The sequence below is a fragment of the Sciurus carolinensis genome, chromosome 7, assembly GCF_902686445.1.
Source record: "Sciurus carolinensis chromosome 7, mSciCar1.2, whole genome shotgun sequence".
Lineage (NCBI taxonomy): Eukaryota > Metazoa > Chordata > Mammalia > Rodentia > Sciuridae > Sciurus > Sciurus carolinensis.
In genome coordinates, this window is record NC_062219.1 from 130,651,146 (window position 1) to 130,676,933 (window position 25,788).

General features: G+C 46.3%; 5 protein-coding genes and 1 long non-coding RNA gene across 7 annotated transcripts; 4 read left to right on the forward strand and 2 right to left on the reverse strand.

Moving 5' to 3' along the window:
* Window positions 1-3,970: 3,970 nt before the first annotated feature.
* Window positions 3,971-4,608, forward strand: LOC124988224 (histone H4). The gene has a single exon (XM_047557499.1). The coding sequence runs from the start codon at window positions 4,130-4,132 to the stop codon at window positions 4,439-4,441; it is 312 nt and encodes a 103-aa protein (XP_047413455.1). The 5' UTR covers window positions 3,971-4,129; the 3' UTR covers window positions 4,442-4,608.
* A 247-nt stretch (window positions 4,609-4,855) lies between these two features.
* On the forward strand, window positions 4,856-5,907 carry LOC124988205 (histone H3.1-like). Its single transcript, XM_047557480.1, has one exon. It carries the CDS (start codon window positions 5,036-5,038, stop codon window positions 5,549-5,551), a length of 516 nt encoding a protein of 171 aa, XP_047413436.1. The 5' UTR covers window positions 4,856-5,035; the 3' UTR covers window positions 5,552-5,907.
* A 2,305-nt stretch (window positions 5,908-8,212) lies between these two features.
* Window positions 8,213-9,000, forward strand: H1-5 (H1.5 linker histone, cluster member). The gene has a single exon (XM_047557479.1). It carries the CDS (start codon window positions 8,256-8,258, stop codon window positions 8,934-8,936), a length of 681 nt encoding a protein of 226 aa, XP_047413435.1. The 5' UTR covers window positions 8,213-8,255; the 3' UTR covers window positions 8,937-9,000.
* A 142-nt stretch (window positions 9,001-9,142) lies between these two features.
* Window positions 9,143-9,720, reverse strand: LOC124988211 (histone H2A type 1-E-like). Its single transcript, XM_047557486.1, has one exon. It carries the CDS (start codon window positions 9,703-9,705, stop codon window positions 9,313-9,315), a length of 393 nt encoding a protein of 130 aa, XP_047413442.1. The 5' UTR covers window positions 9,706-9,720; the 3' UTR covers window positions 9,143-9,312.
* Window positions 9,721-9,913: 193 nt separating this feature from the next.
* Window positions 9,914-10,434, forward strand: LOC124988221 (histone H2B type 1-K). The gene has a single exon (XM_047557495.1). The coding sequence runs from the start codon at window positions 10,007-10,009 to the stop codon at window positions 10,385-10,387; it is 381 nt and encodes a 126-aa protein (XP_047413451.1). The 5' UTR covers window positions 9,914-10,006; the 3' UTR covers window positions 10,388-10,434.
* Window positions 10,435-14,535: 4,101 nt separating this feature from the next.
* LOC124988226 (uncharacterized) lies at window positions 14,536-25,593 on the reverse strand. Of its 2 annotated transcripts, none has more exons than XR_007109386.1 (4): window positions 25,157-25,593; window positions 24,416-24,470; window positions 18,853-18,909; window positions 14,536-15,219 (listed from the first exon to the last, which is right to left on the reverse strand). It is a non-coding gene; the product is annotated as an uncharacterized LOC124988226 (long non-coding RNA). The 2 variants fall into 2 exon arrangements; XR_007109385.1 differs by lacking the exon at window positions 14,536-15,219 and adding an exon at window positions 17,522-17,900.
* Window positions 25,594-25,788: the final 195 nt, after the last annotated feature.

A 25,788-nucleotide genomic window follows, 5' to 3' on the forward strand; every position in this document is an offset into this window, starting at 1 on the left:
GATGCAGGGAGGAGCTTTCTGTGAAGTTCCTGTCTAAAGGCCTGATCCTCCAGAAGATATTTAATGTTGGGAATCCCTTCCACAGATCTCTCATCATTTGCAGGAGACTGGTATACAAAGACTGGCAGAAAAATTAGAGTTGACCCCACAATACAGCCCAGATAGACTTTGTCTCAGGTGACTGCCTGTCCTTTGGGCCCATTCATCTTTCCTAAAATTCATGCATTATTCCTCTACAGTTGCCAGCATCCCTCACTTCCCTCTCTCCTGAGAAGACAGTTTGTAAGGTGCTGGACTCTGCGACAAGGTGCACATAATAGATTCACATGCCTTTTCTCCTGCTGACCTGTCTACTGCCAGTTCACTTCTCAGACCTGCATACCAAACCTTTGGAGGGAAAGAGGGTTCTGCTCCTACAGTCTCAAGCACACACAGGGGCGATGCAAACTTAAGGATCTTAAAGGGGGTACGAATGGTGTTGTGCTGAGCTGTGACCAAGGAAGAGAGGAAGTGCCGTGTGTCCAGGTCTTATAATCAGGTTTTATCGTGGGTAAAATGTATGGAGGGAGGAGTTGAGAGAGTAAGTTTATGGGAAGGAAAAGACCAAACAGCTAAAAGTGCTTTTCATTAGTGCATATGTTCATGTATTTGCGTGTGTTTGGGGGATAGGAAAATGAGAATTAGGAGAGGCACTGATAAACTATTTGTGAAAGAAGAGAAAGAAAAGAAAACCATGACCTATTAGCTAATTCCAAAGCGGAAAGCAAAATAAGCAGGACGAAATCAAGTGCTGAGGAGATAAGTAGGCAGTATACCAAACTGAAAATGTAGTCATATTAAAAAGGATTGAGTGCAAAACTATTAAGAAATTGTTGATAAGACAAGTATGGGGCTGGAGAGATAGCTCAGTGCTTGCCTCTACCAACTTGGTTGCTTGGTTTAACCCCAGCATCACAAAAAGAAAAAGAAAAAAAAAAAAAAAAAAAAGACAAGTATAGATCCATCAGAAGCAAACCTAACAGCCTCATTTATTCATCTGATCAGGAGGAATGGGAATTATATGAAACCTGAAATGGCCAACATTTCTCTTGAAAAAGTACCTCTCTCCTAATGTGAGAAAAATATACAACCATTTATCACAATTAATCAACAAGAATTTTTTGGGCAACTCATGCTAACTAGCATTACTATTTCCTAAGGAAAATTAAAAAAAAAAAAAAAAAAAACTTTTTGAATGTGCTTACCTTAAATGAAACTAGATTCTCAAACTTTTAAAATTAAGAAATCTCCAGAATCAATTTGTTTTGTCCACACAGGTGCAAGAAAATAATTTAAAAACTACGATTTAACAAAGAAAATTTACAAGCATTCACATGTCTGAAAAGCATACATGTCCATGCTGTAGGGGTGGAGAGGTGACCCCTTTCCTCATCACCATCCTGAGGGTCCTGGCTTGTGCTCCCATGATAAAAGACAGGCTAGGGAAATAAAACCACCATCGATGTGCCTCATCAGTTTTCCATGACAGGGAGACTTTGGAAATGAAAACCCAACAGCTCAGGGCAGACTGCCAATCTTTATGGTTAGACGTGGAGAGGAATGGGCAGCTGTGGAGAAATGTGACTGATAGAAAGTTGGGATCTAGTGGTCAAGGACTGAAGGGGAGCCCAGCAAGTCCTATCTGTCCAGTTCTTCCTGGCCCTTCTGTGGCATGCCTTCCTCCTGGGTATGGGCAGGACCCATCCAGAATGAGTCCGAAGAGAAATAGCAGAAAGTGACCTCTCCAAGGTTTCAAGCCTCTTGGCTTGGGAAGAGAGGATTTCTAGTTTCTACTGTCCCCCTGGGGAAGAGGAATTCTGGTTTCTATGACTTGCTTTAGAAAAGAAAGAGGGCACTGGGCATGGTGGCGCACACCTGTAATCTGAACAACTTGGGAGGCTGAGACAGAAGAATGGCGAGTTCAAAGCCGGTCTCAGCAACCACAAGGTGATAAGCAACTCAGTGTGAGACCCTGTCTCTAAATAAAATACAAAATAGGGCTGGGGATGTGGCCCAGTGGCCGAGTGTCCCTGAGTTCAATTCCTGGCAAAAAAAAAGAAAGAAAGAAAGGAAGGAAGGAAGGAAGGAAGGAAGGAAGGAAGGAAAGAGAGAGAGAGAGAGAGAGAGAGAGAGAGAGAGAGAGAGAGAGAAAGAAAAAGAAAGAAAGAAAGACGGGCAGGAGAAGGTCAGGGAGAGACTTGCTTCAGAGGTTCTGCAACCTGAAGCACGAGTGAGAAGTGCCACACTTGGGAACACTGCATTCTGAGACCCAAGCAGCAAATCAATATGCTCAAGGCAAGCCATTGCTAAGCCATTCAAACCGCAGCCCTTCCTGAGTTATGTTCCCAGGGGACCAAAATATTCAACTGCAAACCAAGCTACTTGGGTGTAATGATTATGCTGAGCAGATTACTTTGAGAAACAGCAGACACAAGAAAAGTGCAAAAACAGGGTAAAAGTTCACATTTGAAAAAGAAACCTTACATTTATAAAGGAAACTTTCTGGGGTAAAGGTGCCTTCCTGGGTCATACCAGAGAACATTCTTATCCCCTGAGATAACTAGAATCTGCAGATTTTACTATAGACCCTTTATTTTCAAAACACTTTTCTTCCAGTAGTTTGCCCCATGGATTTACCTTCCCCCTTTAAGATGGCCTATAAACCCCCTGGGGTCTGTTTACCTTTTGGACTTTCATTCCTTTTCTGTAAAATCTCCATATGCATATTTAATGCCCCCCCCCCCCCCCGTTAATAGGTCAATTTAATTCATAAGGCCCAGCTACAACCCTGAAGTGGAGGAAAATTCTCTCCTTCTCCGCGCATTTCCTTCACTAAATAAAGTAGCACTCCTAAGGATTCTCATTGTTTCAAGATTTCATCTTATAAAGTTTCAATTTAAAAGGACACATTCAAGAATAGTTGCTATTTAAAGCGGTTATTTAAGGCCCTTGGATTTTCAAGTTGCAAGGGAAGCAGATCATGGTGATCATTCCAGCAGAAATGCAGGGTTCGCACCTTCAATATTAAACATGGGGTTCCATTATTAGCGAGAACAGAGACCAGCTCAATGAGAAGCAGACTATAATAGGATCATGTAACGAATATTTTGCGTGTATAATAATCATAGTTTACAGTGCAGTTGGAGACACTGACTTCTAAAGTAAGACATTTGTAGAAGGAGTAAATTACCAACCAAACTTGCCTGAAACAAAAGGTAAACAAATAAAGGCAGTTCACCCTTAGAAGATGAGAGCGGGTGGGGGGAAGTCAATCCAGACTACAGGAGACTGGAAACAGCCCAGCCCTCTGCCTTTGAAGCATTTTCTTTTCCCTGGAAAAAAGACATCCCTGGTCTCCATATTGCGCATTATGTGCAGATTTAGAGGAGTGGACTTCCAGGTGATTCTCAGTAGAGGAGAGGAGGGGACTGGACGATCCGAGCTGCATCCCACTCGCTCCACTCTCCAGAGGAAAGGAGGGTGAAGGCGTCCTTCCTCAAACAGCTTCCACAAGCTTTTCCCAAGAAGAATAAAGACAATGTTAGTCACAAATCCCCAGAAATGTGACAGCGAATGAGGGAAGAGAAAAGTGAACCGTGAGAGAGGCAGACGACCACACTTGAGAACGGCGAGAACTGGAGCGGAAAGGGCGCGTAACTGCAGGGGGTCCCTCGGCCGACAGCCCGCACCCAGGCCGTGAGAACGCACTGTGCATACCTAGCTTTCCAAATTCCCGAGTGACGGCGCCGACCTCTCCTGGAACTGCCAACCTGGCCTCAGAAGCCAGAAGAAACTAATGCGACAGTGCAAAACCGGAGACAAAACTCCGTGAGGGCTGCGGGAAAGGAGCGGAAGGCAGCGCTGGGTTGTGCGAAGTATCATGAAGACGGACGGAGAAACTTCACACAGGCCTCTTCCGGCAGTCTAAGCACCGCCCTTGAATTTTTCCTGAAAACGTGGGAAGGGCTCCCTCTGGGCTTTCAGCGAGCTTGTACCTCTGGCGTGAGCGGTTTCCAATCAGGTCCGACACGGTGCTATATAAACCACTGCTTCAGAGGCCAAACTGTCAAAACCTATTCAGTTTGGCATCATGTCTGGTCGCGGAAAAGGAGGCAAAGGCCTGGGCAAGGGCGGCGCCAAGCGCCACCGCAAGGTGCTGCGCGACAACATCCAGGGCATCACCAAGCCCGCCATCCGCCGCCTGGCCCGCCGCGGCGGCGTCAAGCGCATCTCCGGCCTCATCTACGAGGAGACGCGCGGGGTGCTCAAGGTCTTCCTGGAGAACGTCATCCGCGACGCGGTCACCTACACGGAGCACGCCAAGCGCAAGACGGTCACGGCCATGGACGTGGTCTACGCGCTCAAGCGCCAGGGCCGCACGCTCTACGGCTTCGGCGGCTGAGCTTCATTACCCACTGTCCAGAATAAGCTTCCGTCAAAGGCCCTTTTCAGGGCCGCCCACAAAATCTGCTAAGGGCTGTAGACATTTTAAAAGTTTTCGCAAGATAATCCTCGGCGGCCTAAGTTTGCGTACCAAGTTAAGTTGGTTGTCCTTTTCAGGGTTTCTGCGGTTGCATGTAGTCAAAAATCCCTAGGTATCCGGCTTTGAGCGCAATCCTCACTCCTGGTTTTAAGAAACCAATAGGGCTCCTTCCGCATTGCCTTTCTCCTTAGAGTGGCAAGGACCGAGTACACGTCAACCCACAAGCCACAAAAACGAGCTGGCAAGGCGCGTGACAAAGTTACTAAAATTATTTCATTCGCAATTTAGTCACAACTCCCTTACACCATTTCAGCATACTTTGCTTCTGTTTGAAATAATGCAAGATACTTTGGGTTCCCTACAACATTTTCTAGGTTCTTATTGCATGTAAATTCTAGAAGCCCTTTTTAAGTCAGTAAGAATTTCTTCGTACATTTATTAAAAGATCAATATCAAGGCGGAAAAGCTTCTTTTAAAGACAGGATTGAACCAGGAACCAATTCCGTGGGTGGAATGAGGAGAGCGGCAACCCTACTGTCCAATCAGAACGCGGGGCTTGCTATAAATACTGGGATTTCTTGCGCCTTAGCTCATTTGTGGAGTAGTGGACTCCCAGCTATGGCTCGTACCAAGCAGACTGCGCGCAAGTCCACAGGCGGCAAGGCGCCGCGCAAGCAGCTGGCCACCAAGGCCGCCCGCAAGAGCGCGCCGGCCACCGGCGGAGTCAAGAAGCCGCACCGCTACCGGCCCGGCACCGTGGCGCTGCGCGAGATCCGCCGCTACCAGAAGTCCACCGAGCTGCTGATCCGCAAGCTGCCGTTCCAGCGCCTGGTGCGCGAGATCGCGCAGGACTTCAAGACCGACCTGCGCTTCCAGAGCTCGGCGGTCATGGCGCTGCAGGAGGCCTGCGAGGCCTACCTGGTGGGGCTGTTCGAGGACACCAACCTGTGCGCCATCCACGCCAAGCGCGTCACCATCATGCCCAAGGACATCCAGCTGGCGCGCCGCATTCGCGGGGAGAGGGCATAAATGTCTACTGGCCCAAAGCCTGCACTACCCAAAAGGCTCTTTTCAGAGCCCCTCAGTTTATCACTGAAACGGAGCTGTTCCACGTACAATCCTACGGTTGGAACCCGGTTCTGGAAAGACCACAGGGAGGTGTTTTAACCAAACACTTGCCAACTAACTGGATGATTTTCCAGCCTTACACTGGGAAAGTAGTTCCTGTGGGAAATTGCCCATACTCGGGCTTAACGGTTTTGAGGCGGTGGTGGCACAGGTGGCCTAAGATTTTGGGTAGTTGGTGTCTACTGTGGGTTGTTATTGCAGTCTTTGTCCTAGACCACAATGAACATTGGCTGCTTATTTCACCATGTGCACATGGTAGCCTGGTATTGGATTTCAGTTTTTTCTATAGGTCGGGAACTAAACCTTACAGGTTTTAAAGGTGTTAAACGGTTTCCACAAAACGGGCAAACACATTCTTAGCCGTTTCCTTACGCGCTCTTTCTATGTAACTCACTTTGCCTTTTGGAGTGTGTTCACTGGGATAGTTCTGTGAAGGCAATATTTCCTAGAGTGTGCTTATGTCAACAGTCTGGGCCTTTCCCTCCTAATCCTATTCTTGAATTCACTCTTCCAAACAGGCTGATATTACAGCAACTGGCTCTAAAGCTTTCTGGAAATTGGTAATTGATTTAGGAAAAGAGTTCTGAACTATAATACCAGAAGCGACCTATAAATTAACCTCAATTTCCTGCCAGGTGTAGGGACAGCTCTATGCTGCCTCTTGAAATTTCAGACATCGTCCTTTCCCTGTTCCTCAATCATCTTCCAGTCTCAGTACAGGTGAGGCCAGTTGTCTAGGTTAAATCACACAACTGCCAGTTACTAGCTGTATAATAACTTGGCAAGTCGTTCGTTCGTTCGTTCTCTCTCTGGGCTTCATTTTGTACAAAATGTGGCAAATAAATAAAAACCTGCAAAGCATATTTGGGATCACTTCCTGTTACTTGTTAAATGCTAAGTGAAAGGTAACCCATATTTTTATGCACTTTCTCCTATAAGTAATGGAGTTTTGGAGTCTTTCCCCAAGTCTTAAAGTTTTGTGGTTGAAAGAGTGGGAAGTGCTTGGTTGGAATATTGTATTGGTAAGATCTGTTCTTCAGTTTTAATTTGCTCTGTTCTGAAAGAGGCATCATCTGGAGTTCAAAAGAGCAAAGGGCCAGGTAGCAAATACTTTTAGGCTTTAAGAGCCACATGGTCTGTGTCATGTTATTTTTTATTTTTACCATCCAAAATGCACAGCAAGTTCTTAATTTGAGAGTTATATAAAAACAGACTGCTGTCCAGAAAATGCCACTTTGCCAACCCCTGCAGAGAGAAATATGTTAGTGACTTTAAACTTCCCTGCAAGTTTTACACTGGCAAGTACTAAAGCGACTTGATTTTTGTTGTTTTTTAAAAGAAATCTTATATTTTTTGCATAAAAAGAACCTTAAAAAAAAAAAAACAGTTGATTTCATTTTAGATCCAAATAAAGCTGTCTAAACAAAATCCTGTCCGTTTCCCTTTCCTACCCAAAACAATGAACTTCACCCACTTTCTAACTTCATGGTCATTGTCTCTATAACTGTCACTAATACTCAATGCAGTCTCACAGTCCATATCCAGTTATTCTTTCACAATATTGGTCTGTCTGCACCTAACACACAAAAATACCCATGTCCATGTATGCTGGCAATGTACAGAAAAGTATTTCTGTTAGTGCAGCTTATTAAATGCTGATGGAGGTTACAGTGTGAACACTTTGAAACTTTACAAGGTCCCAGACCTCTGAAGTTAGGGTTACAAGGAGTTGTCAATTTTTGTCAGGTTTTAGAATTTTTTCTAAAGCAAACTTTCTACATTAAATCTATATTAATTATCTTTCCCCCATATATTGAATTTGCCCAAGAAATAGAGAAAGCATTTTGACCAGAAGATGTACCAAATTTAAGTTTAAATTTGAATTCAGGGGGCTGGTTTCTGAAGCCCCAGTGATTTCAAACTCTGACTGCTACAATGGAAGAAATCACTCTTGCCAAACTGCAAAATTCATTCTTTATAAAACACATCCACAGTTAGAAACTAGTAGGAGTCAGAACTGGTTTTTAAAGAAAGGTCTGTGTTAATTTCAGGCTAGGCCACCAGACACCCTGCATCTGTGTTACTTGCTACAGTTAGAAACAAAGTTTATGCCTCAATCAAGGAAACTATTGTCTTCCTTCTTGCAAAAACCAAAGGTGGGAACTACTGACAAATCCTTTCACATAATGTTCATTGGACACTTACTAGAAGTTTTTGCAACATTAAAGTAACTAGCACGATTCCCTCAGTCTGGTGGATTCTTATGAAAAACTGAAGGAAGTTTTGAAAACATCTTTCATCCACTGGGTGTGATTCCTCAAAAGACAGACAATCGTGTGGAACTAGGGGGTGTTTTCTTCCATTTGGCGCTTCGAAGCACCGAATTCTGTGCTGTTGTTTTCAATATTTAATCAAATTTTGGGGACTAACAAACACAATTTGGGAGCCCAACCATGAACCACGGCTGCATGAGGGCGGTGGATTGGACGCTCCACCAATCACAGGCCAGCGCCGGCTTATATAAGCCCCAGGCCGGAGCTAAGGAGCGTTGCAAAACTTGCTCTTTAGATTTCGAATCTCTTCTCTAGCAGTTCCTCCTCTCGCCATGTCGGAAACCGCTCCTGCTGAGACTGCTGCCCCAGCGCCAGTGGAGAAGTCCCCTGCCAAGAAGAAAACCACTAAGAAGGCGGCCGGTGCAGGCGCAGCCAAGCGCAAGGCGACAGGACCCCCTGTCTCAGAGCTGATCACTAAGGCCGTAGCCGCCTCCAAAGAGCGGAATGGCCTCTCCTTGGCAGCGCTTAAGAAGGCGCTGGCGGCTGGTGGGTACGACGTGGAGAAGAACAACAGCCGCATCAAACTGGGCCTCAAGAGCCTGGTGAGTAAGGGCACCCTGGTGCAGACCAAGGGCACCGGCGCCTCGGGCTCCTTCAAGCTCAACAAGAAGGCGGCCTCCGGGGAGGCCAAGCCCAAAGCCAAAAAGGCGGGTGCTGCCAAGGCTAAGAAGCCAGCAGGCGCCACCCCGAAGAAGCCCAAGAAGGCCGCGGGAGCCAAGAAGTCAGTCAAGAAGACCCCCAAGAAAGCGAAGAAGCCTGCGGCGGCTGGTGTGAAGAAAGTGGCCAAAAGCCCTAAGAAGGCCAAGGCTGCTGCCAAGCCTAAAAAAGCAGCCAAGAGTCCGGCCAAGCCCAAAGCGGTCAAGCCCAAGGCGGCCAAACCCAAGGCCTCCAAGCCCAAGGCAGCAAAGCCAAAGGCGGCCAAGGCCAAGAAAGCGGCTTCCAAAAAGAAGTAGGCAGCAGGCGTGTGCCAGCAACCGAAGCCCCAAAGGCTCTTTTCAGAGCCACCCAGAGATCTCTGAAACTAGCTGTACACTAGACCCCTTCCCCCCGACCGTTTTCTTAAGGTTAATTACATGGGAATTTTAAATTCCCGCTTCATGTGAGATTTAGTCATTCAATATTTTTCAAAGTTCACTTAACGGATAAATGAAAGGGGGGGAGGGGACGACGTTCCTTCGCAGCGTTTGTGTGATTGGTCAGGGAATTTGGGTTTTCTCACTTCCCTAGTGAAACCGTTGCCGAAAGTGAACCTAGCGAACCAGCCCTTCTACAGAAAGAGTAAGTGGCTCTGAAAAGAGCCTTTGGTCTCAAGATTTGCAATACTCAAGTCTACTTTCCCTTGACCTTGTGGTGGCTCTCGGTCTTCTTGGGCAGCAGTACGGCCTGGATGTTGGGCAGAACACCACCCTGCGCGATGGTCACGCGGCCCAGCAGCTTGTTGAGCTCCTCGTCGTTGCGGATGGCCAGCTGCAGGTGGCGCGGGATGATGCGCGTCTTCTTGTTGTCGCGGGCCGCGTTGCCCGCCAGCTCCAGGATCTCGGCCGTCAGGTACTCCAGCACCGCCGCCAGGTAGACCGGCGCGCCGGCCCCGACCCGCTCGGCGTAGTTGCCCTTGCGCAGCAGGCGGTGCACCCGGCCCACCGGGAACTGCAGCCCGGCGCGGGAAGAGCGCGTCTTGGCCTTGGCGCGCGCCTTGCCGCCCTGCTTGCCGCGTCCGGACATGCTCACACACAAACTGCCCCGGTCCACCAAAACTGAAAGCAAAGGCCAAGGATGCACTGTTTATAGTCTCCTCTGGGCGCGAAAACGAAGCTGTACGATTGGTTGGGTTTCGTTTCCATTTCGACCAATGGAACGCGCTTCAGCAGGACGCGGACTTTGATTGGGCAAAACTGGCATCGGGCGTCAGGCAAAGTTCAACACCAATCACCAGAGACCTCGGACAACTCTTCATTTACATAACCTTCTATACTTAAAGAGCCGCCGGCTGTGCCCTGCTCACTTTCGTCGCTTCGCTTGCACCATGCCCGAGCCAGCCAAGTCCGCTCCCGCCCCGAAGAAGGGCTCCAAGAAGGCGGTGACCAAGGCGCAGAAGAAGGACGGCAAGAAGCGCAAGCGCAGCCGCAAGGAGAGCTACTCGGTGTACGTGTACAAGGTGCTGAAGCAGGTGCACCCCGACACCGGCATCTCGTCCAAGGCCATGGGCATCATGAACTCGTTCGTCAACGACATCTTCGAGCGCATCGCTGGCGAGGCGTCGCGCCTGGCGCACTACAACAAGCGCTCGACCATCACGTCGCGGGAGATCCAGACGGCCGTGCGCCTGCTGCTGCCCGGGGAGCTGGCCAAGCACGCCGTGTCCGAGGGCACCAAGGCCGTCACCAAGTACACCAGCGCCAAGTGAATTTGTCGGACTGCCCACTACTCTAAAAGGCTCTTTTCAGAGCCAATTACGGTCTCTAAAAAGACGGGCACAACTTTATTCCTTCTTGAGTAGCAGGCCAAAAAGCACCTTAATCCAAATCTTTTCGTTAATACAAAAGGCACATAAAAAGTTTGCTCTCAAACCTTTTTTTGGTGTTGTTACACTCAAGGCAGGAACCTCGTGTATTTTCTGTTCGTGTTATTTAACGTAAGGCTGTAGTTACACCAGCAGGAATAACTGGGTCATTTTGTTTGGTTGTGTTTTTGTTGTCCTGTGGGGAAGCGGGGCTGAGATGATACCGTGATTGAACCCAGGGGAACTCAACCGCTGAGCCGCATTTCAGCCCGTTTTGTTTTATTTTGAGACTGGGTCTCACGGGGCTGCTTAGGGTCTCCTAAGTTCCTGAGGCTAACTTTGAGCGAGATCCTCCTACCTTTTCCTTGGGGTCACAGGAGTGTCCCACAGCGTCGGGCGAGGTTAGCCTGTTGTGTAAATTTAGCTGTTTCAGATGCCTTTTGAAGTGATCAGCGCTGTTAATGACTAGCAGGCCTCAGAGAGAGGCTCAATGCATATCAGGTACATTGGATTAAGGAAATTGTTTTGTAGGTTCTATTTTCTGTTGTAATAAGTGCTAGGAATATGCTTCCTTGCTACTTTCTCGGCCCGTCTAGATAGATTTAAGGGTGTTGGGATGGAACTGAAGAGGAAAGAAGGTAGGGTTTCTCATACCTGTACTGGAATCTAGCTTGGCTTCTGTCCCTAGCAAGGGTTGGATCCTCACTCCCAGTCAGATGCTGTGCTGGAACTTTTTTTTTTTTTTTAACCTGTTAGAGGGTTCTCCACACCCCTCCCTACCTCCACACCTGTTCTGTGAAGTTCCTTAACCCCCAGTACAGCTCAATTCCGCTTCTTGTTCTCCACTCACCTTTTAATGCTCTTCCCCTTTAAGGGACAGCATTTCTGTTTACTATTGTTTTCACGTGGTCAAATTTTTCCTTCATTATGAAACTGTGAATTTGTGTGCACACCCCCACATGAAGTCAGGAATGACTTCTTCACCCAGTGGACTGGGGGTGGCAGGAACCCCACCCTGACAGGCACAGAGGAAGCAGAGACCAAGGCAGCTCACTCAAGCCTGTCTCACAGGCTCAGTCCATATTACATCCATTTCCTGCCTTCAGTTCCCTACCTCCTCTCCTTTAGAAGTGCTCATCTTCATGGATATTGGAGATAGAAGCTTTGAAATAATTTTCTTCTACCTTCCCTCTGTAACAGGGCACGGACCTTCCCTGAAGCTGCGACAGCATGAAGACACGCCCTGCTTCCTCCCATGCTTGAGGTCAGCCCCACACACACCACTCCAGGTTACTCAGAATAACAGCATGAGTTTCTTGGCGGAATGGGAAAGGGGGAAATGGGGACACTCTCAAGGGAGAGAGTGGGTTCTCTCAGAAGGACATGCCCGTCCTGCCCTCCAGTTTCATGGTGGTTCCCAGGGACGTTTCCAGAGAGTCCCACCCGCGTCCACTCTTGGTTTTTGACAGCCAGATGACATCAGGCTTTCAAGTTCCTGCTGCCAAGACAACTCTGGGTCTCTTTGGCCTATGCTGACCATTTCTAATTGGACCCTATTCTTACAGATTTTTATGGTTGGAGGGATTATCTTTTTCTCCCTGAGTTCTGGGATCTGGTCTGTGTAAGGTCACAAAAGTCCACCCCCACCCCCACCCCACCACACACACACACACACACACACACACACACACTCACAGGCCTGCATTTCTCCTGCAGGTAACAGGTGATTTGCTGAAGAACAGGATATATCCTGCCCACTTAAGCCAGGCAGTGCTGTAGGTAAATTTCTTTTTACAAGTGAAAGCCTATGGGGGTCAGCACAGTGGGTTTATGGAATTAACCTCATGTTCCCCCTGGCACTTCAAACCTGACTCTGAGTAAAATCTAATTTTTTACCAATTTGACTTAGAATATTTTAAGAGCAACCTTTTCGTCTGGTGAGTATTAGAATCCCCAGATACAATCACAAGAGTTTACAGAAAGTCAAGGGTTGTATGTTTTCTCATATGCAAAAGCTAGGGAGTAGAAAGGAAAGAAAGGTGGTGGTGATGGAGGGAATCCCATGAAGTTCAAAGGGAGATCCAAAAGAGTAGAGGAAAGGGACTGGGGGTGGGAGGAGCAGAGGGAAGAGGAAATCCTGGGGGGCGATATTGAGCAAATTACATTGTTATATCGTGTGCATGTACAAATATGTCACAAGGAATCCCACCATTATGTACAACTCTAATGCACCCATAAAAAAAATTACAAGGGTTTAGAATGTAGGTCAGTTTCTTTTCTGAATCAGCTGCACATTTCATTCCACTATTTCTGTCAGGTATATATATTTTTTTTTAATAAGGGAAAGTTGTAAACAAAACAATCTTACTGAAATATGAAGGAAGGATAGAAAAGAGGCTTTTTTTTTTTTTTTTTTTTTCTTAATCCAAGAGAAGTGCCGTCTCCCCATGTTTAGGCTGGCAGAGTCCTATCACCCTTGTCCAGGAATCAGTATGGAAATACGAGTCCCAATCATTGCACAGAACCTCAGACATTAAAATCTTAAAACCCAAACACCTTTAATGTTTTTCTAGATATTATTCAATCTTTTCCATTAAAAGGCAGAAGGCCTTCAATGGACCCTGAGGAATAAAATGCACAAAATTTGTGCTGACTTTTTAAGCTCAGGAAGCAAAGGGCCAAGAGTAAAGAAAGTCATGTCTGCAACAGAGCCAGTGCCTGTTCTCCTGGGTCTCCAGGAGGTGGCTGCAAACACCTACAGAATCTTTAGAAGCTTAGTATTAGTCCATTTGGCTACTAGACTCACCAGCCTTATTGAATCTGAAGTTAGTATCGATGCTGTTGCAAAGAAGAAATGGATTATTGGGCTCACAAAATGCTTATTTCCTGACATACACCTTCTCTATTCACCTATCAAATCTTGCCCTGTGAAGTCACCCAAGGCTTACTTCCTGCAAGGCCTTTCCTGATACTGAAGTTTACTTCCCCTTTCAGCCTTTCTCTCTGTCTCTCTCTCTGTCTCTCTGTCACACACACACACACACACACACACACACACACACACACACCACACACCCTGCCTCTGTGTGGGCAGGGCTCTTCCTGTATTTCCAGCTACTCTAGACCTAATGACCTCAGAAGTGTCATTTGTTTCTAAAGTCTTCTTTGAGTTAATATTTTGTTTTGTAATACATGCTTAGCCAACATTGCCTATTCCCTCTATTATGGCTGGTCTATGGAACCTCCACTAGTTCCCAGCTTGAAAATTAGGAGATTCACCTAGAAACATAGGGCCACTTCAGATTTTGACTCCCAGACACTTGTTCCTATACTTATAAACTAGAGACAGGAGTTATATGACTGTTGAGGCTGAGAATGCTTTGTGCACCGTGGATCTTCTATACATTTTCTTTTCTGGTGCCTTTTCATGTATCTTTAATTCTCCCTCCCCTTGGTCTTCTACCTCCTTCTCTTTCTCTTTCTTCTCTCTCTCCATCCCTATGTGTGCAGCACATGCATTTATTTTAGAATTTTTTTTTTAATTCTAACATTTCTATGTTAAATTCAATTGCTATTTAAAAAGAAAATTACACATATTAATGGGGTGTCATGTAATGCTTTCATACATGTATGCATTTTGTAATGTTTCAATCAGGTTAAAGATACCTATCTCCTCCAACATTTATCATTTCTTTATGGTAAAAGCATTCAAAATCCTTTCTTCTAGCTTCTTGGACTATACAGCACATAATTGCTATCTATAGTCACCGTACTGTGCAACAACACACCAGAATTTCTTACCCTTGCTTAGTGGTTACTTAAGAGCCACTGGCCAGACTTTTCCCAACTCTCCCTCTCCCGTGTGTATCTGGCATTTGAAAGACTTCAGACATCCTTGACACTCACACAAGAACCTCAAATTTCAGACCATACAGTGGGATTACACTGGTTTTCTGGTTAGATCTTCTCTTTCAGTATATATTTTTGAGCACCTGTTATGTGACAGGAACACTCGAGGTAGCAGAACTGAGCAGATTACAAGTCAGGCACTCTGAGAGTTCCTTTTCTATTAGAGAGCAAACAGATACCTTAAAATGGCCTTCCAGATAAGTGGGAGAAAAGGAAAACAGAACAGGAAGGGAGTGGATCTGTATGTTCCAGTTAAACAATGTGGTCACAGAATGTTCGTCAATAAGGTAAAATCTAGCTGAGCCCTGCAGGCGGGAGGCTCACAGGTTGGAAGTCAGCCCAGGCAGCTGAGCAAGGCCTCCCTCCAAATTTAAGCAAAACTGGGGTGGTGGAGTGGGTGTTCAGGGAGGACTATGGAGTGGAAGAATGAGTGAGGGACTCTGGGGCCCGGGTGGAGGCTGGGAGAGGGCAGAGGGAGCGGGCAGGAGGCACAGGGCTTGGTGGGGGAGCCCTTGTGTGACTCTCAAGGCTCTGGATTGGATCACCTCGTGCCTACATCTCCAGTGCTGTTAAAAGCTGCCGGTTCTGCAGCCTCTCATCCCGATACTGGATGTGAAGGGCTCTCACACAGGTTCTCTGCCCAAGTGTCATCTCCTTTTACTTAAATACCCTGCAGGATGGAGAACTGCCAGGCGGAGGGCCATCAGAATTCCAGAGAAGCATCACACCTGTCCCAAAGATGTGGAGACTCCAGGCTTTGCATTCCCAGTATTTGCCTTTGGTTCCAGAGTAGATTCACTTCCCATAAGTCCTCAACTCAGCAAAGCCTGTGGGAGAAGCACAGGTTAGAGTTTGCTCCTTGCAGGGGACACCAGGTTCATACATAATGGGCCTCTAACAAAGATCATCCTTGACACACTAAAGCCACCACTTGATGCATGTGTCCTGGGCCTGAAGTTTCCTGCCACTTTGTAAGGTTACCTTTTCCCACCCTTATCTCCAGAAAGTGAAATCTCTCGAACTTCCCTCCGTGGTACGTTATCTATTCGACTGAGCAATAGTGAAAAGGACCTTTCAGCTGACCATCCATCTCACATTCTCAGCTTTCCATTCTTCCATCCTGTGGGTTCTCAGCTTCAGCCGTGCATCAGAACCACCAGCAGGACTTCTTGGCTAGCCTCCTCCCCAGAGGCTCTGCCTTGGTGCGTCAAGGCAGGGGCCAGGCAGAGGCTGTGAGGGTGCAGACACACGCATTTCTGTGCCCACCGTGGGAAGCAGCCTCCGAGGTGTCACTGAGGGACCCCACACCCGCCTCTGATACTGTTCCCGTGTGCCTTTCCCACACTGTGCCTGGGCCGGTCACAGGAGGTAGAGGTGTGTTCCTCCTGTGATAACGACGAGACCTCTGGCTTGGCGTCCCAGTCTCTCTTAGAGCACTCCCCCCAGAGGAAGGGAGCCAGCCATGGTCAGGAGCAGCCTCCAGAAACCCTGCAGCTCCCACCCCCGCAGCCTGTAGATGCTGCAGCCCCTGAGGATCAGACCCCGAGCTGAGCACCCAGTCCCACTGCTCCCAGAACCTGACCTTCGGAACTCCGGCAAAGCTGCTAAACTTGGGGCAGCCTTCACACAGCAGTCCGTAACACCACGCACCAACCAAGCCTCAGCAGCCCTTGCTTCACGGGTTGACCTAGTCATACTCTTCAAGAAATTTCCTAAATGGTCATCTTCCAGAACAGCTACCCCTCCACATCCCTACAGCAGCTACAGTTCTTACTACATAAAGAACAATTTACATGTTACACAACTTACATGGATTCATAATTTGTAACGATAATATAAACTACAGCCTTATTTTGCCATTTATGATTTTATAACATTGCTTATATCATTTCGTTTTGGGTATTGTTTAAACCTCAGTCATCTGAGTATCACTTTTACTTATTTTGTATTTTGATGTTTCTGGGTACAATCTATTACTATTTATTTAATATTTTTCTTCAAACATACTCTTCATGTATGACAGGTCTAAGAACTGTTCTTTATCATATACTTTTGGGGAAAAAAAAAAGCCAATAAAGTTTTGTTAAGGCCCTAAAGACCCACCAGTGCCAACTGTCACCCCCAGACACTGAATCTGAAATATTCACAGAAAGGAGAAAAGAAACTGATATTCCCACTGTCTGATCGACATTTTAACAGCCAGAGTTTATAAACTAGCACAATTTTCTGGTCCCCCAGTAGTGCTTGATACCGATCTAGTAAAACATTAGTTTACTTAGTGTGATATTTAGTTGAGCTATTATAATACACCTAACTCAGCAAGTAGCATGACATGTGACCTAAAGAGGCTCATATTTTGGTGGAACATTTATAAAATTAAACTTATTTTTATTTCTCAAACTTATTTTGTTGAAAGAAAAAAGAAATTCTGTTCTGAGGCAATGTCACAGTAGCTTTCATCTGTGTATGTCACCAGGTTCCAAGAAAGCGCTTGGAAGGAGTGCAGGTCCTCCGACGTCCCCGCAGGGCAGCAGGCCTTACTCCCACCTCCCTTTTGCAGCCCACTCAGGGGCTCACAGCCACCTGGCAGTTTCCAGGCCAGTCAACTCCAGCAAGGAGCAGCGCTCTGGTCCCAAGGGCCCCAGGGCCTCTGGGCCTCCCACCCGGGCAGCTTTGTTGCTGTGGGATACCCAGGTTTCCATTTGCTGAATTTTATTCTCATCCATGTATTTGTTACTTGCCTCCCTGCACATCTGAAAGCTCTTGATTTGGTTTGCTCTCCTGAGGTTCTGATATGCTAACTGTCAGAGTTCACTTGACGACTTTGCACTTCAGAAGCTTCCCTCAAACAGTGAATAATACGGCCCTTAAAGCTTGTTTCCGGCACGTTGCAGAACATACTGATGGCATCGGCGGCTGCCCTTCTGGAGGGTGTGCTGTCTCCCAGATACATTGTCTAGTTTGCTTCCCAGTCCTTTGAGGTTGGCACTAGTGCTGCCGCTGACCCGTAGGCGAGGAGAGAGGACCAGACATGTGAATGAGAAGTCAGCACCTGAATGTGTCCACTCTTGTATGTGGTACAAGGGCTGTTGTAACAAAGTACCACCGAGCAACTGAAAAAGGGTCTATTCTCTGCCTTTCTTTACAGATCTGAAACTGGAGGCCTGGTTTCCACTGAGTCTCTCCCCTAGGCTGTAGATGACTGTCGGCTTTTCTTGTACTCACAGTGTGGAGCAGCAAGTGAGGCAGAGAACACAGTGGAGGCAGAGCCTGGAGGCTGTAGCTGCACACTCCCCTAGCCAAGAGACGCTAAACACTGAATGTGCTGTTGCTATGTTACCTAATGGCGGATGTACTGGAGTGATGGAATGATCAAAACTCGACAATCAATGCCTTTGTGAGTTTTGGTGTTCTCTTGGAGTAAGGGTGTTAGAAAAATGAATATTTATTTTCTTTTCAAATAAATGGAGTATGTCTGATAATGACTGGAGAATCGTGAACATAATCACTGCAAAGAGAAAACAGTAACAATGTTCTCACATGTATTAGCCGTGGACCCGTAAGATCAACTTTGTACAACTACATTTTAAAGACTAGAAGTCCTAAAATAATTTAGATCTTGGCATTTATAAAACATTTTATATTTTACTGTACTGTGGGCTATATTTTTAGTAATGGTAGATTAACGATTCAGATCAACCCTGATGCTTAGAACAGCTAGGAAACCATCTGATGATACTGTAGGTGATGAAGTCTCTCTTTGCTCTCTGCAGTCTCAATAATTAAGTCTAGGAAATAAATAGCAGGCAGGCCAATAGGAAAACTGGTACAGATTTTTTATGTGCATCGCAAGGGAAAGGGGAAAACAGACGTAGACACTTACACGCTCCCCACGGGGCACAGGGGAGGGGGACGTGGGAGAGTGGGGGAGTGTAGGATTTGGGGAAGTCAAGTGGGCCCTCAGGAGATCAGGGGACTGTGTGAGCAAAGTCTGTCTGGGCCCCTGTGGACCCCCAGCCTCCTCTGCTGTGAGGCCAGCCTTCCCTGGTGGGCACATTCCCAGGGAGTGTGTTTGTCACCACTGAGTCCCCCCAAGGATCGCTTTGGACAGATCTTCAGTTTGAAGTCCAATCAGCATATTTTGGGAGGAATTTTCAAAACTCCTTGGAAAGTATCAGGCAGCTACCAAGACAAGGCAGAATTACAAAACAAACAATCAGAAAAAAAAAAAAAAAAAAAAAAAAAAAACAGAGTGTTTTGCTGCTGGAAATAAGAGGAAATCCCTACATACTATTATGAAATCATCTTCAGGATATATACATATTTAAGTAAAATAAGCTAGACCCAGAAAACTGTGTAGCATGTTACTGTTAATCTAATAGGGAGTGTTAAGAATACATGCATGAATGCTTATCATTAACAAACAATAGAATGAAAAATAAAAAATTAAAAACCGTTACCTCTCAGTTGATAGAGGCTCTGCTCTAGTCAGCTTTTTGCTGCTGTGACCAAAAGACCTGACAACAACAATCAGAGGAAGAAGAGTTTATTTGGGGGTCATGGTTTCAGAAATCTTAGTCGGTAGATGGCCGACCCCACTCTCTGTGCTGCAGGTGAGACAGAAGCCAGGGCAGAAGGCGTGGCAGAGGAGAGGAAAACCAGGACCAGAGAAAGGCCTGACCTCTCTAGGACAAAACGCGAACCGCAGGGGTCCTTCCCAGCCACGCACCGCCACACCCTCCCTGCCTGCAGTCACAGTAACCCCCCCCCCCACCCAGGGATTAATGCACGGGTGAGATGAGGCTCCCGTACCCAACCAGTGCGCCTCTGAACCTTCTTGCACTGCCTCACACCTGAGCTTTTGAGGAACACCTCCTGTCTAAACCACATAGGCTCTTTGAATACACTTTCACTTGACCTTGGAGCTATGTAACAATGTTTCATGCAATGATAAAACCAAATATTAAAATGTTCTAATCCCTAAACGTCAACATGCAATGACGTCAATGGACCTGTGTACCCAACGGGCTCGAACAGACCAGGGCCTGAGCACCCAGCGGGCGTGGACACACGGAGGGGAATCTTCCAGACAGCTGGGGCATGGGATCCTAACTTTCCCTTTGTGACAGACAGCACAGCAGTTGCTCTCAAACCTTGACCACAGGGCCCATTTACACTCTTAGAAAACACTGAGAGCCCAAAGAGTTGGTGCTTTGTAGGTCCTGAATATTGACCTTCTCCATCTTCTACATGAAAACTTAAAACATACTTATGTTGCTAACTCATTTTAAGATAATAGTGACAAACCCATTTTATGTTACCATACATAGCTTATTTTATGAAAAATAGATATATTTTAAGAAAAAAGTAAGATGATGGCAATGCTTTACATCTTTCAAATCTCTCTGAAGTTTCACTTAATAGAAGACTGCTGGATTCCTGCAATTGTTTCAGTGGTCCTCTACCACTGGAGGCCCTCTTCCACTGGAGGTCCTCTACCACTGGAGGTCTTTTACCATTGGAGGCCCTCTACCACTGGAGGCCCTCTACCACTGGAGATCCTCTTCCACTGGAGGCCCTTACCACTGGAGGCCCTCTACCACTGGAGGCCCTCTACCACTGGGGGCCTTTTACCACTGGAGGCCCTCTACCACTGGGGCCCCTCTTCCACTGGAAGTCTTTTACCACTGGAGGCCTTCTACCACTGGAGGTCCTCTTCCACTGGAGGCCCTCTACCACTGGAGGCCCTCTACCACTAGAGGTCCTCTTCCACTGGAGGTCCTCTACCACTGGAGGTCTTTTACCACTGGAGGCCCTCTACCACTGGAGGCCCTCTCCCACTGGAGGTCCTCTACCACTGGAGGTCTTTTACCACTGGAGGCCCTCTACCACTGGAGGCCCTCTCCCACTGGAGGTCCTCTACCACTGGAGGTCTTTTACCACTGGAGGCCCTCTACCACTGGAGGCCCTCTCCCACTGGAGGTCCTCTACCACTGGAGGTCTTTTACTACTGGAGGCCCTCTACCACTGGAGGCCCTCTCCCACTGGAGGTCCTCTACCACTGGAGGTCTTTTACCACTGGAGGCCCTCTACCACTGGAGGCCCTCTCCCACTGGAGGTCCTCTACCACTGGAGGTCTTTTACCACTGGAGACCCTCTTCTACTTTTCTTCCTGATCTAAATTTCATTCTTCCTGGTCATATAAAATGTCCCCTTACCAAGGTTATTTTGACATATTTAGGATTGTCAATTCTAAATAACATGCTTAAAAGACATGCTGTGGTTAAGATCTGAGATGTGTCCCAAAAGCTCCTGTGAGACACTGTAAGGAAGTTCAGAGGTGGAAGGATAGATTATAAAAGCTGTAAGTTAATCGGTGAAAGCTCCACTTTAGGGTTAACTGGGTCACTGGAGGCATGCCTTTGGGGTTAACATTTTGTCCCTGGAGCTTCCCTCTCTCTCTTTTAGCTTGGTACTACATGTCAGCAAAAAGGATGTGAAGACTGAAAGTACGTTGGGGGGATATTTTGGGATGGCAGCCCCAGGTTGAGCAGCTGCCATGTTCCTCTCTGTCCCCAAATATGTCTTTGTTCCCTGTCTAGCCATGAAGCTTCACGCAGGGCAATTCTTCAACATCTGACTGATTTAGCAGGGAGAAATGTAGGCATCAGGTGACCTGGTGGCCAGAGGAGGCCCTGAGGCTCTGCAGTGCTGCACAGCCTGCCCAGGGGGCCACTGGGTGAGGCCACGCCTTGCCTGGGTTGGCGTGGCCCTGCGTGATGGCCCTAGCAGAGTGGGGTTCCCTGTGTTCTCAAGGTCTCCGGTGTGTGTAGGAGCTCCAGGATCTCGGGGGACCCCAGAGTTCAAACCACTTGCACTTCAGTGTCCTCCCTGCTTCTGTTCCTCAGGCTCCAGCTGCATGGGAATCTCACGCTGCTGCTTTCCTTGAAAGCCAAGGGGGTGGATCCTGCAGATGAAAAAGCTCCCATAAATGACGAGGTGGCCTGAACAAGAGCAGCTGAAGAGGACTCTGACTCCTGACCCTTCGCCCTCACAGGCTATCCACCTCTTGGGCATTAAGACCTTCTGCTCATTCACATTTCCACAGATAGGCTGCTGGGAAGAAAAGGCACTCAGACCAACCAGACCAGGCCCGTAGACCACCTGGCCCGTCTGGGGAAGGTGCTCTAGAGTCCCGATCACAGGTCGGCTTTGCAGGCCGTTTCTGGGGACATTCTTGCATTTTTCTAGCCCCCACCAGCTTTGACAGGTCTGCTGCATGGCTTCTACAATACAATAGTTAATGTCAGTGTTCTCAAAGAACAGTGCTGACCGTTAGGGAATACTGTAGAAATTAGGTAAATCAGCTTTTTGTTGTCCCAGTGATTGGAAAGAGACACACTCCTGGGGAAGGACTAGGCTTCCTGTGAAGAGTTGTCTTATGTCACGCCTGACTTGCAAGTGTCTCAACGCCAGCCTGAAGGTGAAAAGTCTCTCTGAGCCTAGAACCTAATTCCTCTACACATAGGCACAAGAGGTGTGTAGCTTTTGTGTGTAGTTTAATATGCACTGAATTTTCCAAGAATGTAATCACTTTATTAACTAAGATCATATTTTGTTCTTTTCAGTGTCACCAAAGAGTTATTAACCTTTTCAATAAAGAAAAGCAGCATTTGAGAGCAACTCCTGATGGCATCCAAGTCACCTGAACAGGTCAGCTCTGTCTATATTCAGGGTAATTCCAACAGAGATAAAAACAGCCAATGACTTTATAATTTTCTAGCGTTTACATGTTGAGAACATGTCCTTTATTATTAAAATAACTATTTCTTATTTAGCTCTTATACCACAGTAATTTGTTTTAGTGATTTTTTTTTCCAAAACATTAAGGGAAATTTTACTACCTAAGAATTTGATATCAGGCTGGAAAGGGGATCTAAAAAATTAGATATAAGCCGGAAGACTTGGGGCTGACAGGTGTGAGAACACGGCTTCTCACGTGCTTTCCTCTGGAACCCATCCAGCCATCCAGGAGCTCTGCCCTCACAGGATCAGTGAAAGGTCAGAAGCTCTGCTGCTCTAGACCTGCACTGCGACCTGGCTGCAGCATTCCCTGGCTTGGGGGTCTGCCTTTGTGCCTTGAGATCTAAAGGTTCTCCTCAAATTAGTCACTTTAAAGCTTCAGTGTTCCCTTCTCACTTTTCCTCATTTCTAAATTTAAAAAGAGAAAAGCACCTCTCTAGCAGGACCCCAGAACTTCTGTTCAGGTCCTCGGTTTATTCTTCCTTGAACAGTGGGAGTTCCGGGGCACCTGCGGGGACGACCCCCTTGTCCTTGTAATCTATCAGCACCCAACTTCCAGCATGGCTCCTTCAACCTCAGGTCCTCAGCAGGCTGTCCTCACTCACATGCATCAAGTCCTAGGAATATTCCTGTGCAAGAAATTTCTTAAGCCTTTCCAAGTCTGGGAAAATACTCTTGTATTGTGTTTTGATTCATTTGGGCTTTGGTACCACACCTTTGCTGTACCAAACAAACTCTCTCAACAGGTACCATCTTATGACGTGATGGTGGTATCAGAAAAGCAGAGACCCTGAGGTTGAAGTTAGGAAGCCTTAGGCAATGGATAAAGTGGCCACCTGCAGAAGTAGTGTGTTTGAGTGGTTGAGGAGTTTATAGAGGAAGAGGTGCTAGCACTCTGGAATTTATCTCGGATAAAGTTTGTCCCATACAAGGTCAAAGCTAAAGCAGATTGGCATGCCTGGATCGGGAATGACTGAATAAGTTGAGCTCTGTCCACATTTCTTACCAGCTCCCTGGGAGGAAGAGCAGTCTTTCCAACAAAGTTCCTCTAGGCTGGATAAGGACCCCCATTCTAGTGATGGCAAAGTCCATCAGGTTCATAGTCCCTCTTCTCCCTCAATGGTGCAGAGTGCTCTTTTCTGCTCTGTGAATTCTTCTTCAGGAAAAATCTTTTTCTTTTTTTCTCCCCAGTACTGGGCTAAACCCAGGGCCTTCTACCACTAAGTTACAACACTGGCCCTTTTTATTTATTTATTTATATGAGACTGGCAAAAATGATTGGCAAAGAAATATTTGGGTCAAATTAGATAAATTCTTGAAGATACCAGGTATGAACTCCAGAATAAAAGAGTGAAGCAGCATCCTATTTTAGATTAGCAGAAATCAGTTTCCCAAGCTGAGTGGTAACGAATGGCATCAGTTCATCAAGCCTATTCAGCAACAGAAGGTTAGGCCCTTGGGTCACCACCATGCAAATAACACAAAATATACCTTTGAGTTTGTTTGATTTTGGTTTTGTTTGTTTGTTCCTTTCCCTGTGTGTTTCCAGAATTTTGACTTTCTAAATAATGGAGACCAATGCTGCTGATATATAAATCTTTAGAGTGACCACAAATGCCTTCTGAATGTGTTTCTCCATTCTGCACATAGATTTTATCCACCCTACCCTGTACTCTTCTAGATATCTTCCCTTCTGACAATTCCAAGTCTCTTGTACAGGTCCTGATAGCCAGAACTTATCAGGTACATATGTCTTCTCTGTGTGATTTTAATAAGCAGTAGCCTCTGTCATTTCCATCCTGGCTAGAGAATGTACTCAAAAAACTTAATCCCTCTAAATCATTCATCCCCTGGATTGTACCCACTGCTTTCCTCATTCTGGAAAAGTGGTTAAACCAATACCATAATTTGTTGCTGACTATATTGACAGAGGTTCAAATTCACCTGTGCCATTTAAAGAATCATTAAAATAAATAAAGAAAGAATTAACTCTCCTCAAATATGTTGGTAGTGAGAAGTGGGAGAAGATATAGAAATGAAAAAAAGCACAATGTTTGTTCTAACAGAATAGATGGAGGGAGTGCACACACATAGGTACACATATAACATATATGAAACGCACACACAGAGATGCCACAGAGACAGCACAAGATTCAGTGAGAAGCTTAGCAGATGTGAGGCTCACAAGAGCTGGAGGAACTAAAGCAAGTCCAGGCTTACCCAAACTTCGTTCTGGAACTGTAGCCAGCTTTGGAGGTTGACAGGATTTAGAGATCTGGAGAAGCAGGGGAAAGAGCATTTCATCAGCCGAATTTTGTGAAGCATGAATTCTATCAATTTTGTGCTTACAGGCACACTTAATACAAAAAATAATGTGAAGAAACCAACTGAAGTCCAGCCAGGATCCCCCAATTACTACCCATAAGTCAGGGACCCAGTCTGCAGAATCAGGAGCAAAGTTTTCTGGATCACTGAATTCTAACCAAAACTTTGGATTTTCTGAGGCCATGGCTTTTTAATGATCTGTCAGTCTTCTTTTTTCCCTTCCTCCTCACTAAAAGAAAGCAATGGAATCTGAAGAAACACTCCTAGGTGCAGGTTCTCATTTAGACGTCTTTCTGAACGCAAATTAGATGATGTTTGGAACTTGTTTCTTTGTTTCCTTTCACTATTTGCAATACAATGTGTGATACACGGAGGGAATCTAGGTGATACACATGCAAAGTATAAAGCAAATTATATCAAACACGCAAGGACAAACTTGTAACTTCCAAAATAGAAGCTGACAGCTATTTGTCCTTGCCTCTGTGGCTTCCTCCATTCCATTTCCCTGCCTTCATCGCCAGAGGCCACTGCCTGATGTTTTCAAAAATGTGTATGAATATCTCTTCTGAAAAGATTATAATCTCATACATGCTTCTAAATACACTTGAACACTGTATAATTTGGGTGTTTACTTACCTTTATAAAATGGTGTCATAAACCTAAGATTGAAGCTTCTGAAATCCAACTACCCACTGTAGTTCATTGTCTCCGCTGTGTGATATGCATCCTGGCAACACACCTGAACATACGCGTTCCTTCTTTTCACCGTAAACATGAGGTCGATGTTAATACTGGTGCCCCCTTCTTGTATGTCTCCTGTTGCACGTGTGCAGAATACTCTCATATAAACACCCCAAAATCAGTTGATCGAGTCACTGCAGTACACTGAGTGAAAGGTATCATTAAACTTTACGCAAATAAAACTGGCCCGGCAGTCCGAGTTGAGAGGTAGCGGAACAGCTCTACTTTTTCCTTCCCTTTTCAAATTTATTCCACTTAGTAGAGAAATATTAAGTGAAAATGACAGAAAGAAAGCATCGTGTGGACCACACCAAGAAAGGTGTGGAGAGGAAGCAAACTTGCCCCGTTCAAGAGAAGTAAATGAGGGGGAGAAAGGCGAAAATGGCAGAGCTCCGCCCAGCTACCGCCCAGCCGCAGCCTCCCACTAGTCGGAGAAACCCGCAGCTAACTTTCAAATTGCCCGCGCAGCGTCTGGATTGGCTATTGAACCAACTCAACCCTGATTGACGCGTAAGATACTCGAATTG